Here is a 16344-nt window from a genome sequence, read left to right on the forward strand (position 1 = left end):
GTCAGTAAGAGATCACCACCGCTCATAAACATCTGCAACACCAGGGGTATTGCAGATGATGGTGATGATGTGATGTTTATGATGACGATGATGATGATGATGATGAGTCACGGGTAACAGCTAGTTATTTGATAAGAGCGTTTTATACCTGCATAACAACAAAGCCGAAAGAAATTTTTAGCAGTGTTATGTCTATGTTTTGCGTAGTACCTATATGTATCACAACAACGCTGCTTGATTGATTTCAAAGAAAAGGGACGCTATTTGACATGTAAATGACACGAATTCACAGGGACTCTTCAACGTGATTGTGATTGTGACAAAGTGTATAATTTGAGTTCAGATAGAGATAACTAGTGTATGTAAACCTACTTAGTAGTCATTTCTAATTTAAAAAACTAATTTCAGGAATTAGACTAATTTTTACTAAAAATCATCTAATTGGACTCCAGTGGATCACTTAGAAGGTAAGACCTGCTTTGCTTCTTTTTGTCACAAATAAGTAATTTCACATTATCATCACAATACAAGTAATATGCAGTAGATCGACTTCATACTAGCGCACGAATCGACGCACGCACAGCCAAGCGTCAATTACACGACCGCTAACCAATGCCTCCAACCAAGCGCCACGCAGTCCGGTCGCTGGTCGCCCGCTCTATTCACCCTCGTTACGATTCCGTAACGTGGCTATATAGCGCTTAGTACTAACTCTTCATAAGAATGAGATTTTTTTGGGCTGATAGTTTCTGTTGTAATATTTGGTGGAAAGTGCTGGAGAGAATTAAATAACTGATTTGTAAGATATGAGTTAGCAAAAAGATGTTCATTGACAACAGTGTTTATTTCGAGTAACTAACTAGGCAATACATAAAGAAAAAATATAACTATATAAACAAGTCTGCACAACAGACGTTACTTACTATCTACAACAGTTAAAACGGAGAATTAGTGAAGATTGGGAACAGCAATTGAATATAAAAAAAAAAATTAGAGATGCGAGACTGGATTCGAAACCATGATCCTTCTTGAATGGCCATATTAGTAGGTCGAACTACTCTGTTACCACGTACCTTTTTACCCTAACTGAAGCGAAGGTTATGTTTTGGACCTGTGTGTATATATTTAAGTATGTACGTATGTTCCTATGTTCGCTCGTAACTACTCAACGGTTTAACCAATTGTGACAAGTGACGTCATTACATTTGTCTTATTAGCGTGAGGGTCACTTATTGGGTAAATAAAATTCTTATGAAGTCAAAGTTTAAGGTGTGTGTGTGTGTGTGTGTAGATGTAATTTTGTTGAGCTTAAATAATCTGAACTACTGTTGATGCACCACCTGCTGTAAACTACGTAGTCCTAATATTATTATATTTGGCTCTCTGTTGCCAAATATAAACTCCAGGCTCCAGCACTGCGGTGTGGAATGACAATTTTGGATCTATATTGGAATCCATAACAACTTATGTCATAATGATATTTTGCCATAATGTCATTCCATAATTTTTTTCCTAATATTGAATATCCTAATGCTTATTTGCACTAATTTCGTAAGTACTAATTAACATATTATGTCCTTATACTCACATGTCCAAATATTGGTTGACATAATCACTTTTGTACTAAACTGGTTTGGAAACTTCACACACCGTTGAATCATCCCCCTTACCACTAATATAATAAATGCGAAAGTTTGTAAGTCTGTTTGTTTGTTTGTTACCCCATCACTTCAAAACCGCTGAACCAATTTAGATAAAATTCGGTACCTACATAGATAGTTTGAGTCCCAGAAAAGGCCATAGGATAGTTTTTATCCCGGGAAATTGCATATAATAGTAGTAAATAATAATACACTAAAAAAAAGGCCACTTTATAAATAATTTTAAATAAAATACTTTTCTGACTGCTGTTCTTTTTTGTAGGGGTCGCAGTTCTAACCTAACCTATTTTTCTGGCTGCGGTTCGTTTCTGTAGGAGTCGCAGTTCTAACCTAACCTAACTTACTTTTCTGGTACCGATCGTCACTGTTGGGAACTCAGTTGTAACGTAATATACTTTTCTGGCTCGCAAGTCGCTGTTTACCTACAAGTGCTCTGTTATGACAATTAATATTATGGATTTTAATATTATTACTCGTAAGTTTTATGTCTTACTATATTAGTACAAAACATATTAGGATGTAGAGTATTAGGACATGTAATATTATGGCTTATGATTATTAGGACAAAAAATCATTAAGGCAAAAATAGGATATGTCAAAAGTGTTTATGGCAAAAGTGTTATGGCATTTGAGTTTAGGACAAACGATATTATGGATTACGAAGGGGACCCGTCAATTATATCTCCAGTCGAGTAAGCTGTGCATTATCCGTCAGTCAGTCATACAGTAGGTAACGTTACTCTTATTAATAAGTTAAAACCTCACCAGTGAAATTACTAGTAGGTCAACTCGAATTACCAGATAAAAAATAAGAAAAGTAAAAAAGAAAAGCAAGACTCAATTTTATGGTTCGGTACCAAAACCCTATTACTAAGACTTCGTTGGTCGTTTGTCCGTCGGCTGTCACCAGGCTGTATCTCAAGAACCGTGAGAGTTAGACAGTTGAAATATTCACAGATTATGCGGCCTCTATAACAACAAATTACTAAAAACAGAATTAAAAAAAATATAAAGAGGCTCCATAAACAAACGTGTTTTTTTTGCCTTTTTTTGCTAATGTCCAATGAATATTGTATAGATGGTGCGCAACCTTTGTGCGCGAATCAAACTCGCAGTCGGTCGGTTTCATTCACTACACTTGTAGTTAAAATCCTCTGTTACGCGTCAGTGACGAAAACGAACTCGCAAAGTCAACTCTATGATCTCTTCTCTCTCTCTCTCTTCTCTCTCTCTCTCTATGATAAAAGTCTGAATAAAAAAAAACTCCAACGAGGCGAGCCGGGCTGCCGCCTCACTCCCGCCCTGCCTTCAACTGACCCACAGAGTCGCATCGCTCACCTAATCGATCTCGCCGCTTTTTTTGCTCGATCCGCAGCATGAAGATATTATTTTGGCGAGCACCCTTTGTTTTTGATCAAATGATTTTTTTCTGGCCGGTTTATTAAAATTATCTCCTAATGTATGGAAAAAACGAAAACTTAAAATCTATAAATGATCTCTTTCTCTCTCTCTCTCTCTCTCCTTTTAAAAGTCTGCTCAAAAAAAAAAAACAAAGGTCGAGGCGGCTGCCGCCTCACTCGCCGCCCTTGCCTTCAACCTGACCCAACAGAGTCGCATCCGCTCCACCTACATCGATCTCGCTCGCTTCACTCGCTCGATCCGCAGCAGTGAAGATTATTTTGGCGGAGCAGGTTTAGGTTTTTGATCAAATGACTTTTTTCTTGGCCGGTTTATTAAGAATTATCTCCTAAATGTATGGAAAAAAAGATAAACTTAAATTATAAATGAGTTTTATTTTGTTCCTTCGTTTGTCTTCCTTTTACTGTTTTTGCTCACTAAATATATTAACTTTTCAGATTCATAATGGACTTCAAATTATTTTCTGAGACAAGTACGTAATACATAACAAAGTACAAAGCAAATAGTATTAGCGATTTTGTATTAAAATTCACCAATACTCTTAGCTTGTACTTTACCTATTATGCAATTGGGCCCGGTAGTCTCATGGATAGGAGCCGAAGATTCAACAGTTACTTACAGCTCTTGCTACATAAGTACTAAATACCTTTACAGATTGATTAAACCACCGTTCTTATTTCAAAAAATGACAATCATCGAAAACAGTACCATATTGTCAAATAATATATACGTCTCTTTCAGTTTGGGCGTGACGTCAGTGAGGTGTCAATTGTTCGTTACCTATATGATTTGATTATTTATGACTTTCAATATTTTTTGATTTTACAAGATCTTGCGGATTAAATTGAGGAATATATAGGTTGTCACAAAAATATAAGTATAACCACTAAAGACAACATGTAGTATCGAATCGTGAATATAATTATTTTTTTGTTTTTAAGAAATCTATTGTTATAAAATAAAGATACAACTTTTACCATGAATAGACTTACGACTGATTACGATGAAGCATACCTAGACACTTGGTAAAACTATAAGCTGTAAATGTCTGCACTATAAAGATATTATACACCGTGTTATTTTTGATTGTTAACTTTGAGGGGGACTATAGTCAAACGAAGTTAATTTCTCCAAGACACTAGAATCCTAACTCTTACTGTGTAAAAGATAGTCAAAAATTAAGTTAATTAATTATTAGCTGTAAATCCCACGATCGAGCGACGACATCCACACTGCAGCAGACAATAGACATTATTTTTCTAAGACTTAATTTCTTTAGGGGATTGCAGTTTTTCTCACTCACTTCTCAATCTAAGTTATATGATATAGGAATTATCAATGACAAAAGTAGAACAGCCATCTCAACTACTTTGTTTTTTTTTTTACTGCTGCTAAGAACTACGCTAAGTATACAAGATCTATTTTGGATGCTGCCTCTACTTTATGGGTGAGTAGGTAAGGGTAATTTTAGGACCTTGTAAAATAGTCTCCCTATTATTAAAAATGTTATAATTATCTTTGTTTTATTCTTTCATGCTCAAGATATCGTTTACGTGATTTGCATACTTCTATTTCGTGATATATTCGTACTGACGCCACAACACATAGCGGAGCTGTCTAAACATTTAAAAATTATCGGAACACGCATTTACGTAATGCACAATAAAAATATAATCATGTTCAGATATTCTTCAGCACCTAGACAGCTTCCACGCTTATGGTGGTGACTGTACAGTAAGTACTACATAATATATTTTTGTACCTATAGGTGAACTGAAATATTTACTTTGCTCACCCACGACCTTTATAATAATATCTTTATATCTTTTACTATTTCTAACATCTGGTAGTATGGTGAACGTTTGTGTTGCTCTAAAGATGAGATCTGGTCGAGTTCGAAACGCGTCAGTGTAGTGTGGTGGTGGTGATAGATGTGTTTGATGATTTGTGCGTATTCCGACAGTGTGCAGGTGGAGGAACTGCATGAACACACATTTCATGCATAAACGTAGCTATTATAAAGTCACGGGTGAGCAAAGCAATTGATTCAGTTCATTGATATTGTGAACCTCCGCAAAGTATAGGATTGCCGTTGGGGCCGAAAAGTACTCGTACTGCTAAAATGTATTCCTTATTTCTGTTCCTTGTAAAGGTTGCCTGGAAGAGATCGCTCTGAAGCGATAAGGCCGCCTATTGCTTACCTTAGAAAATCTCTATGTATATACTTGTGTTCTCTGTACTGTTTACTGTTTTTTGGTGTGCAATAAAGAGTTATTGTATTGTATTGTATTGTACTCGAGTGGAGACCGCGGATCGGCAAGCGCAGCGTAGGACGTCCACCAACGAGATGGACGGATGATTTGGTTAAAGCCGTGGGTCCACGGTGGGGGCCGCTGCCAACCGAAGCAACTGGAGGTTATGGTTGGAGCCCTCTGTCCAACAGTGAACGTCCTACTGCTGAGATGATCATGATGATGATGATGATTTTCATAACGTCTTCTCACTAAATTGACCACTTCTCACTGTGACCAGAGACCAATTCGAACAATGAACCACTTTCTAAATTGTCAATATCTTATAATGACAGTGTACTAAGTTTACAATTTCTTTAGACCAATGTCATTTCATTGATCAACCACATTGGTTACATACTCTGAGAATATAAATCCTATTTCAGGTCCATCTCTATCTGTTCATAATTTTATTCCGCATATTGCTAAATTTTACATTTCAGAATACTTTTGCGTTATACTGATAGGCTGCATGACCTATTGCTTCTTAGACCACCTGTGTTTTAGTTTTTTTAGACTAAATGATACTATTCCATACATCTGGTTTTCAGTAGGAAAATCAGTACATACAGGTATTCATGCTCCTACTAATAGGAGAATTAGTATAATATTGTGTTCGTGCTCCTACCAGTAGGAGACTGTAGTAGGAGCACGACCTTGCATCTGTTTCGAATAATCCAAGCTATACCAGAAAGAGGGCGCTCGTGCCTAAAATACCATGCGCCACATTACAAAATCGAAGATTACACAAGAAAGTGTTTTTTTTGTGGAATATCTTATTTTGGACATCTGGTATAGTGGGAATTTTAATGAATAATGTAATAAGAAATAGAAATATAGAAATAGAAATAAATATTTATTCTCTAAACGCACAAAATAATAACGAAAATACAACAATATGCGAACTCGCGAAGTATAATATAAGTAATGTAGTATTTTGAAAAATGTGATATTTTAGGCACGAGCGAGGGAAAATCGCTGCGTGGCTATAGCTACCGTCCTGCACAAAGGGAAAAATCCCTCCCGACCCGTGGTCCAACTGCTATCTGGTTGCACCACGGGAACCTAAACTTACCCAGGATGGTTCAATTCTCAGACTACTTTTTTTTCTGCAACTAATTGCTGTAACCCGTGGTACAACTGAAGGGCTATTGTCCAAAGGGCATATGAACAATTGCTATGTTGAACCATTTGCACCATGGGGAAGTAAAATTACCTTGGGTCATGTGTATCAGAATAGGTACTATCATTACTGCATTTTTATAAAATTAAAAGTCGCATGAAACCCAACAACTATGTAGTTTATTCTGAATACAGTGAAACCAACAGTCCGAACCCCGATTCCACAGAGTTCAAGTGGTAGTTCAACTAGTTGAACTAATTGGACCCACCCAGTAGGACCATGGATAAACATACTTTCCAGAATTGGACTACTGATTTTGCTTCTCCGTGGTGCAATCGGTTGACGATGAGTAAACTTGCTTCCCCGTGGTGCAACCAGTTGGACATAGTAGTTGGACCACGGGTCGGGAGGAAAAAAAAGTTCATAAGATTAGTTCCTAAACCGCAATCGGTTCGCATCAAGAAGGAATTTTGCTCATACGCGTGTAGGGTGAGCACTGAAAGACTCCGGTCGTCGTCAAGCAGCTAATCATCAATTGAGTAAATAGGTAAGTATCTCTTGTAAGTATAAATATATTCAGATGTAATCTCGGTATTTCTCGCAATTTGTGGGAATTCTTGAACGAATTTCTACCACTTGGTTGAAATACTGGGCATACCGTTCAAAACGAGATCCGATTTGCTTTGGAGTCAGAATGTTCTTTATTTATCGTAGAAACATGTAGATGCCTACATGTAGCCTGTATTCTCATTATTCATACTAAATACAAATAAATATATAGGAAGTAAAGTTCTGAATTTACCGTCGAAAACTCCAAAACAAATTCCTTCGGATCTAACAAAAAATGTACTTGGAATGATTCAAGCGTAATCTAATCGCTAATATAACGCAAGCGTAATACTTGCAACATTTTATAGTATTAACTTGCATCCCGCAGCAACACGCTTGAACGCATTCAGGTCTTCCTCGAGCAGCTAGCACAATAAAGCTCTACACCTGGAAATTCACAACTATATCTAAGAATTTTTATTATCTGGCACACCCACGACACAAAACGACAATTGAAAACATGGAGACTGTACTAGCTCCCCAGAGGTCCTCGCTTACTACCGTACGATGCCCACCAGCACCGTCGTAAAGCGTTAGGTCTGCCCTTTTAAGGACACAGCAGTACCTGTCTTGAAAAATTACACGGAAATTCTAAAGCTTATGAGGAAAAAGACCCTCTAGATATATATATAAACAACCAGACCACGATAATGATGGTGATGATGATGATAGTATTATCCACGTATAAATAAAGATTCAAAATATGAAACGTCGTTTCCAGCAGGATTCTACATACCGATAGCTTCAACGAGGCTGTTTCCTTTCCAGCCTACTATGTACCACTACACATGAACTGTTTTACGCATCAGGGTAGTTGACACACTTATACAGCATTACGGCCTTCCGTTCTTCAGCTTTCCAAAATGACCATTTCTGTACCTCGGTATACAATACAAAGAATTATCGCAACCTTCAACTCAAAAGATAACTGCAATCAAGACTGGTAGGTAGAATAAAACACGGAAAGATTTCGTCTCCAATATTCGAAGAAATAGGAGTAACACTCGCATGTAATGCATGATTATCAAAGTATGTATGTCACAAGAGCATCATATGTGGTTACCAACTTGAGCACAATATCATACTCGACAATCTCCAAGTCCAAAGCCAAAAATCACATAAGATTAGATTCCTGGGACTCTAACACGATTCATCTAATTCTATATCGTCGCATATGAAACACTCATATTATCTAGATATTTGAACATTTTAAGGGCAAAAGTACAGTTGATACAAATATTCGTGACCCGAAAAAAAATATATGAATATTTTGTAGTAGCTTACGCCGAAAGCCTTCCGAAAGCCTAGAAAAGTGATGCAATAATTTTTCACTAGTTGGCGCTGTCTATTTGCATGTGTGCGTGAGCTCCTAGTGTCCGTATAAGGCTGTACCTGACACCTAAATTTGAGCCCTGAAATCTCAGAATTGGCACACAATTTATGTTCGACTGTAGTCTCAAAAAATCGGCAATTCTAAATTGTTTTCGCAAATAATAAACTCAACTATTAGTATTCTACGGATATTCTAAAAATTACAAAAAAACATCACGAAAATTCGACAGTCTGATTTTTAACGCCATCTGACGGGACTTTTACCATGAGCTAACGTGAGCAGCCGCCTTAAAGTTGAATATTTCGCAAACATATCGCTGTATCGATAAATCGTCTTAGCAAACTAAAAAATCACCCTCACTTTACGTCTATGGGAGGTTTCTTTTTTTTAGTTTTTTATTGTACCATTTTGTCAGCATAGTTTACATATATATCCGTGCAAAATTACAGCTTTCTAGCATTGATAGTCCCTGAGCAAAGCCGGACGGACGGACAGACAGACAGACATGGCGAAACTATAAGGGTTCCGTTTTTGCCATTTTGGCTCCGGAACCCTAAAAACTTCGCAAAACTGTCATTTTTTTGGGACATTTTTAAACAATCGGAATCGATTGTGCTCTTGATTCTGAGTAGGAAAAAACCATGTTTTTTCCAAATTTAAAAAAAGGATGACGCACACACTTACATCACGCCTGTATTCCCAAATCTACCCATTTGCAGAGCACACGAAACGTTACGGCTTCGGAGTCACTGAAAAATAGTATGAGCATCGCTAACAGCACGCGTCGCGTACAATGTATTTTACCTGTAAACTACACCCGCAGACGTGCGCCCGCTTCGTGCACCCGCGCCAGCTAGCCTAGGCCCTAAAGTTCTCCGTTAGCGCTGTATTTCTGCACTGAACTGCATTAGAGATGTACGAGGATGCGTAACGAGGACGTGTAGCGAGCGGGGTGCGGTGAGGCGGGAGCGCGCCACTGCCCGCCATTACTGACTGAATACTACGCAACACATTCCTCGCACACACCCCTCTGGTTTTGTATATAAAAAGACCTCGCTTCGCTGAAGTGTTTCCACGAGCTGCGCTGAGCGAGGATAGGTAAATGAAGTGTTTCTGGGTGGATCAACTATTTCTTGTTGTTATTCTGTCCCGGCAGCGAGGGGACAAAAGTAGTACAGTTTAATAGAAGAAATGTTGTGTCACATTCATTATAGTAACATGCTTATTAGGTGACCAATTATAGAAGGGGCTTAAAACGACCACAAAAATGCATGTTTGGCAAATTTTAATCCTTTAAACTTACGGCTGAAAGAGTGAAGGTCACAGCTTATTAGATCCACCCAGCACCCGATCAGCACCGCCTCGCCGCGAGTGGTTAGTATTATGAGGATTTGTATGGACATGCGCTCATTACATCAACTCTGTAGCGTCACCGGATCGCCTCGCTCGCGCCTATCCACGCGCGGACGGCGAGTAGACCGCTACTCGGTGATAGCTCGCTGCTCGTACCGGTACCGCTCCGCGTCCCCACCCTCATATTACATAATAGACTACTGGGAAATTCGTGGACCACGCGAGGTCCACTCGTTGTCAACGCGGCGTTTTGGGCCACCTGTCGACAACGAGTGGACGCTGATTGTCAAGGCGGTGCTGGTCGGTTGCCGGGTGGTAAAAAAAGTTGATCGACCCTCCTATTGGTCCATTTTATATACTTCGGTATGTCATTGGGGACAAAGTAAAACCGATTATCTACCACACATAATACGCATATCTATCTGCACTACGTGTAGTTTTAATTTCATACAATGTTTCAACGAATATGGAAAAAAAATAAGAAAATAGAAATAGGCAAAATTTGCCACATATAATTATCCATACGCAGATTTCCACTATCCCCGACGACAGATCATAAATCAAACAAAGTACAGTTATCTTACACGTACTTTACTAAGAATTGAACTAGCACAGCACAAAAATCAGATCTCTTCAGTCACACTTGTCTTGTTGTTCAATGTCACGTACATGTTCGACAAGTCCACTTCTTCTTTAACCACTACTACTTTAGCCAACTCCTTCGTTAATCGCTGCATGGTATATAAATTTGTTTCGTTAGGATGCTCTTTAAACAATTTCTCGAGTCTCTGAAATTCTTCATTTACACATTTCATACACGCTTCATACTGTTCTTTCAACTCGGTTTGTGGTGTATCTTCACTAGCAAAATTAATATTAACACTATTTTCATCTTCGTAATATGTCTCAGAACAATCTTGGTCTTCCATTTTAATTGAGCTGTCATGGGCGATGTTTTCATCTTCATGATTTGTCTCCAAAGAATCTTGCACTTCTTTTTTGATTTCGGGATTATAATTTTCTTCACTTTCCATAGATGATAGGCACGACCTTGGTCTTTCATCGTCGATCGCAGTTTCCTCTATCTGTAGATCATTTATGTCTTCAGACTTTATTGTTGTGCTTGTATCTCCTAATATTTTTAGAAATATGTTTCTTTCGTTGTAATCCAATGAAGAAAATAATGCAAATTTATCGTCATTAAGCATTAATAGGGCGCACAAGTGGTCGCATATTCGTCCTATTTTGCCGAGACTGCAATCGCAGCACATAGTATCTATGTTGATCTGTTGTACCTGCCCTCTATTTAATCCATCTTGTATATGGTATTCGTCTGAATCTACTTTTCTAATATACTCAGAATTAATGTAAATTTTTGTTTTCGCGATAAATTTTGAATAGACGCTCATTACGTTGCCGTCTCTATGTGCTTGTAAAATTTTATTATAATGACTCTCTATAACATTAGTTACGACGTCCAGCATCGCAGGCAAAATATCTTTAAAAGGCTTGCATAGCTCTAAAATGAACTCTTTCGTAAAATTAATAATCGCGTCATTGAAACCGTCGCATAGCTGATTATCATCTATCCATTGCTTGCGATTCACCCAAATTAAATTAATTTTATCTAAACATTTGTCTGGCAGACTGCGGGAGATCAAGATATCGTGAACTAGCATAGCCTCGTTCAGAGATTTTGTAAAAATGAGGGACTTAATTAACACAATTGTTGACAAAGGTTCGGGTTTTATAACAATTCCATCGTCACAAATCCATCGCCAGAAGTCTTTGCATAGTGAATATCGATTCAGTATTATAATTGAATTGGGAAATACTAAAGTTAATGCTTCTTTTATCATCGAATCGTCGTCGTGCAGCAGTACTTTAGGCTCGAAATTAATACCAGTAAGAGTTTGTATCGCTATCTTGACCGTTAAGAATATTTGGAGGTATATCTCTTTGTTGAGCTCTGTGAATGTGGCGCATGCTACAGGTAATGAGCCTATCATAGATGGCACGTACAGGACTAGAGTAAAAGGCGCTCCATGGTCCAGGGTCGCGTCTATCAAAACTCGTTGCAAGCCTATATGGGCTATCACTCGTTTCATCAAAGGTGTCATAATGACGACATATGGAGGGTTGTCGTTATATTTGATTGTGTGCCCTATTTTTTCCAATGTTTGCATCTTCTTGATCATAACCTCATTGACGTTTATTTCTTTCCTGTTCCATCGACGGCTATATAAGTACTGGATTCGTTGTATTGTAGGGTTAAAGTTATAATCGGCCAGCTTCTCGCTGTCTGGTCCATACATATCCATGAGCCGCAGAACGTTGTAGCAACTAGCAGCCATCGCCGTATATCCTTCATCGAAGAATTCGTAGAATGCGGATTTGTTATAAGAACAGACTTTTTTAAGGTTTACTACATTGAGTACTTTTATTGAATGCGAGTGCTCACATTCAATGGCTATGGTCATGTTTAGACCCTCCTGGAAATGGGGGTCTTTTACCACAGCATCATTCCCGTTATTTGTTATTTTGAAATTTATAGCCGCTTTGCAGTGCATGTTTCGCGCCTGTTGCTTACCAGTGCTTGCGCCCAAATGGCAGGCGTAAGTTTTCCTGAATACGAAACATTTGACCGCAGGATAACAGATCCGTACCACCCAAGCAGTCTTCGTGAAATAAGAAAACTGGTTTATCCAGTTTTTTGCGTGTTCTTTATAGTAATCGGCGGGTTGATTCTCTTCGACTTTACATTTTATAAGCACGTTGAACTTCTCAGGGGAGTCGTATTCGAATTTAATAAATTTCGCTTCCTCCGATATTTCCTTCAGGAAATCTTTCAATTGTACACTTGTATACATTTTGCATGGTACAAATCGTGGTAGCTCGCATTTATCTCTTGATTGTTGCCATAGGGATTCATTGTTTGAAGAACAGTATAGGTAACCTAAAACAAATCACATATCAGGCATTAAAAAATATTTACTCCAAGTTAGTAGATTGCTTGGACCATGTAATTTGTGGGTTTGTCGAATCCGAACCCGCAATTCTTTGACTTTATCGGAATTTGTCACGAGCTTTTCGATGAAGGAAAACATCGTGAGGAAACCTGAATACAGCAATAAGTTCTATGGTACGTGTGTGGGAAGTTCCCAATCCACACTGGGCTCTGTGAAATTACAGCTCAAGCCCTCTCATTCTGAGAGGAGGCCTGTGCCCAACAGAAAGAAGACCAAAGGAAGAGGAGAATATGTTTGAAAGCTATATAATATTATATTGTGTTATCAAGTTTAGAGATTGCAGCGCTGGTCTCTTTTTCTGGTTTTTCTGTGCATCCATGTCTCAGTTTGTATTTTCGATATGGTTTCACGGGATACCCGTAAAAGTAACAAATTTGGAGTTGAAATAAAAAATACAAAAAGACTCCAAAAACAATCATAATTTGATTGCTTAGTAGCGACATCTCTTGTCTGCGTGAGCGGTTGGTTCCGAAAGAGTATGACGTCTCTCGATGAGAGCGGAACATAGATGTCGCTAGTGCTGCTGCATAAGTAGCGTAGTAGAAATAAGCAACCTGAGATATGTATGCATGGGAAGAATTCGTGTCTAGATTCCTGTCCAGCGGTGTGTAGGGGTTATAGCACGCGCACGGATTGCTGAGGACCTGGGTTCGATTCCCAGCGCTGGTCTCTTTTTCTGGTTTTTCTGTGCATCCATGTCTCAGTTTGTATTTTCGATATGGTTTCACGGGATACCCGTAAAAGTAACAAATTTGGAGTTGAAATAAAAAATACAAAAGACTCCAAAAACAATCATAAAAAATCAGTAGGCGATTTCAGTTTCGAAGTTGTCAAATTACACAGAATATGTTTTGTTATCTAACAAGTCAAATTCATCATCAAGCAAAGCACGTGTACAATCAAATTTCTCTATGCATACTTTGCCTAGCCAGCCAGCAAAATACACAACTGAACAATCCTCCAGAGTTACTGCTTGTGATGTTACATGTTCATCATCGGGCACGGCCCCAGTTGCGTGCGAAACAGCTGGAATAGGCGGGGCATGGGAAGGTACCGCTGTCGACGTCGATGGGCCAGCATTTGACACCAGAGTCGATGCTGTTGATGGTTGTGTTTTGCTGCTGAACTTCTGCTGACGTCAACCAAAAGTTATCATCATCTGAGTCACAATTTGATTTATCTAATTTTATCAAATTATTCAACAGATTTGATCGAAACATTGCTAGGAATCTACACACTATACCTTACCTTCTGATGTAGAAGGGATTGGGGAATGTGGTGAGATAGCCATATTTTCCTCTTCTTTATAATGTTTAGGTAATGCTTTTTTAGTAATCCGTGTTCGTCTTCCACCTTGATTCTGAACAAATTTCTCATCGAAATGTTCCAGGCACAGATATCTATTACGTAGCTCATTTTGGCTTAAATGTGTAATGGTCATGTTCCCTAAAACATAAAATTATGTGTACATCAACAAATAAAACACAATATAATGGTCCTTGTCTAACTATCTAACTAAAACCACTTAAGGTTTAAGATTTCATTATCTACACACACAGACAGACGTAGACACAGACAGACATAGCAGTCAAACTTATAACACCCCTCTTTTTGCATCGGGGGTTAAAAAGAAAGGAGTTTATTTGAAAGGCTTATTTTAAAATACTAATAATAAAAATTAAAGATTTTTTGTAAATCAGCTTAAATACTCGTAAAAACCTGCATTAAACTGTCTTATATCTTTTATTTAATATCCAACAGTAGTCTTAAAAAGCATTAGCATTATATGTAGCAAGTGTAAAATTTTCATTAGTGTGCATTTCATGTCATTGGAGTTTTAAGGAATTTCATTAGTATTATTTTAGTCTCATTAACGTGACCGTAAACCATTTATCAGTGATTTTGAAGAAACTTGTTTTATTATCATTTATTTATTTGTTTTGAATCATAAAATCTAAAAAACCAAAAAATTACACAATAATTCACAAAGTGAAATTTACCCAGTACTCTAATTCAAAATCAAAATTCAAATCATTTATTCAGTAAATAGGCCGCAATGGGCACTTTTACACATTATTTTTTAAAGTACCAGCGCTTTCGGAAAGACCATCATTGCCAAGAAGAATGCGCCACAAGAAACTTGGCAGAAAGTCATTTTTTCCACATAAAATAATTACAAATAAAATACTTAAAAACATATAATGTACTTATCTACCTATGAACGTTAAATGGAAAAAATAACTTACCACAATTAGACAACCAAACTTGTAGCCGTGTGGGATCTGCGGAAGGGAACCGGAACATAGGTTTTTGATCCGAAGTGTTATTACACATAAAATATGCACATTTAGTCGGAGCCATTTTTGTTGTTCAGGTCAGTTTTTACATGCCAAGTCGTCGTATTTAGATCCAAATATCGTCCATGACAATTAACAGAGTCGGACCTGCAATTATTGTGCCAAAGTCAAATAAACTGTTTTATATTGACTTTGACGTAATAATCCTAAAATGGCCAAATTGAATTTGGCTTATTCACATTTTATAATTTACAAATGTTAATGGTAGTGCCATTTATTGCTGTTTTTTAGTATTAAATATAGCTTGTAGGGGTTGGTAGGCCATGCTATTATGGAAAGAATTAACATGTCATAGGTAGTAAGGAATAAATCTTTACATGTATGCTAAATTGAATAGGTAGGTATCTGTTTTTGTTGCACTTTTTCGAGCTCCTCCGTTAGAATACAAACAATCAACTTGATGAACTTCCTCTCGTTTCGTCGATAAAATACACGTCAAAAAGTGCTTTGTGGCCTTTTGCAGCATTACGGTTTTAAATTTTGGATGGACTTACGTAATAGTCAGAGCCTCACGAAATTTAGTTATTATCACTGAGTTATGAATATAAATTACGCTCAATAACAAAGTCTGTTTTGAGGTTATGTTTTCGCGAATCGTCAAAAATGACAGTTCCCTGCGATTCTTCGTAGTCTGAATTGTTCGATTTAACAAAATAATCAAATCTTAACGCGACACTTATTTAAGTATATTTGTTGTAAAATGTTTGTTATACAATTTCACCATTTACGTTAGTCTGTTTGAGCGATCAATCGCAATGGCGGGCGCGACCGTACCGTTAGAGGTGAGAGAGACGTATTTACCTGAGGTATTTACTGGAATAGGTTTTGGCTTGGACGCGTGAGTACGCGTTCCCGGCCGCGATTCTTTTAGCGTACCAGTATTTAGGAGTACGGCGGCTGACAACGTTCCGCCAACTTGAAAACAAGCATTTATTTACACTTTTTAACTAAAAAAATTATAAAAATTGCTGACAGTCCTAAGCCTGTATAAAGCATGACGGGAGTTTTTAGTCGGTATTTAATTTAATTTAAAATTAAAAAAATATTAAGACTGAACTGTGACGTGAAATTCGAAATTCGGTAGTTCGATATTCGTAAAACTAGTACGGTGTATACGTAATCACGGGAACGCATTTACGGGAATCATTTTGTTTACGCAATGAGTCAAT

At 37.7% G+C, this 16344-nt stretch overlaps 1 protein-coding gene and 1 long non-coding RNA gene across 3 annotated transcripts; one reads left to right on the plus strand and one right to left on the minus strand.

Moving 5' to 3' along the window:
* Nucleotides 1-212: 212 nt before the first annotated feature.
* Nucleotides 213-4595, plus strand: LOC141432700 (uncharacterized). Its single transcript, XR_012451856.1, has 2 exons — nt 213-467; nt 3518-4595. It is a non-coding gene; the product is annotated as an uncharacterized lncRNA (long non-coding RNA).
* A 5724-nt stretch (nt 4596-10319) lies between these two features.
* Nucleotides 10320-15931, minus strand: LOC141432356 (uncharacterized). 2 transcript variants are annotated; one of them, XM_074093895.1, is made up of 4 exons: nt 15670-15931; nt 15065-15100; nt 14067-14264; nt 10320-12745 (listed from the first exon to the last, which is right to left on the minus strand). In XM_074093895.1, exons 3-4 carry the CDS (start codon nt 14257-14259, stop codon nt 10413-10415), a joined length of 2526 nt encoding a protein of 841 aa, XP_073949996.1. In that variant the 5' UTR covers nt 14260-14264; nt 15065-15100; nt 15670-15931; the 3' UTR covers nt 10320-10412. The 2 variants fall into 2 exon arrangements, with proteins under 2 accessions (XP_073949996.1, XP_073949995.1); XM_074093894.1 differs by having other exon boundaries at nt 15065-15262.
* Between the last annotated feature and the right edge of the window lie 413 nt (nt 15932-16344).

The sequence above is a fragment of the Choristoneura fumiferana genome, chromosome 11, assembly GCF_025370935.1.
Source record: "Choristoneura fumiferana chromosome 11, NRCan_CFum_1, whole genome shotgun sequence".
NCBI classification, from domain to species: domain Eukaryota; kingdom Metazoa; phylum Arthropoda; class Insecta; order Lepidoptera; family Tortricidae; genus Choristoneura; species Choristoneura fumiferana.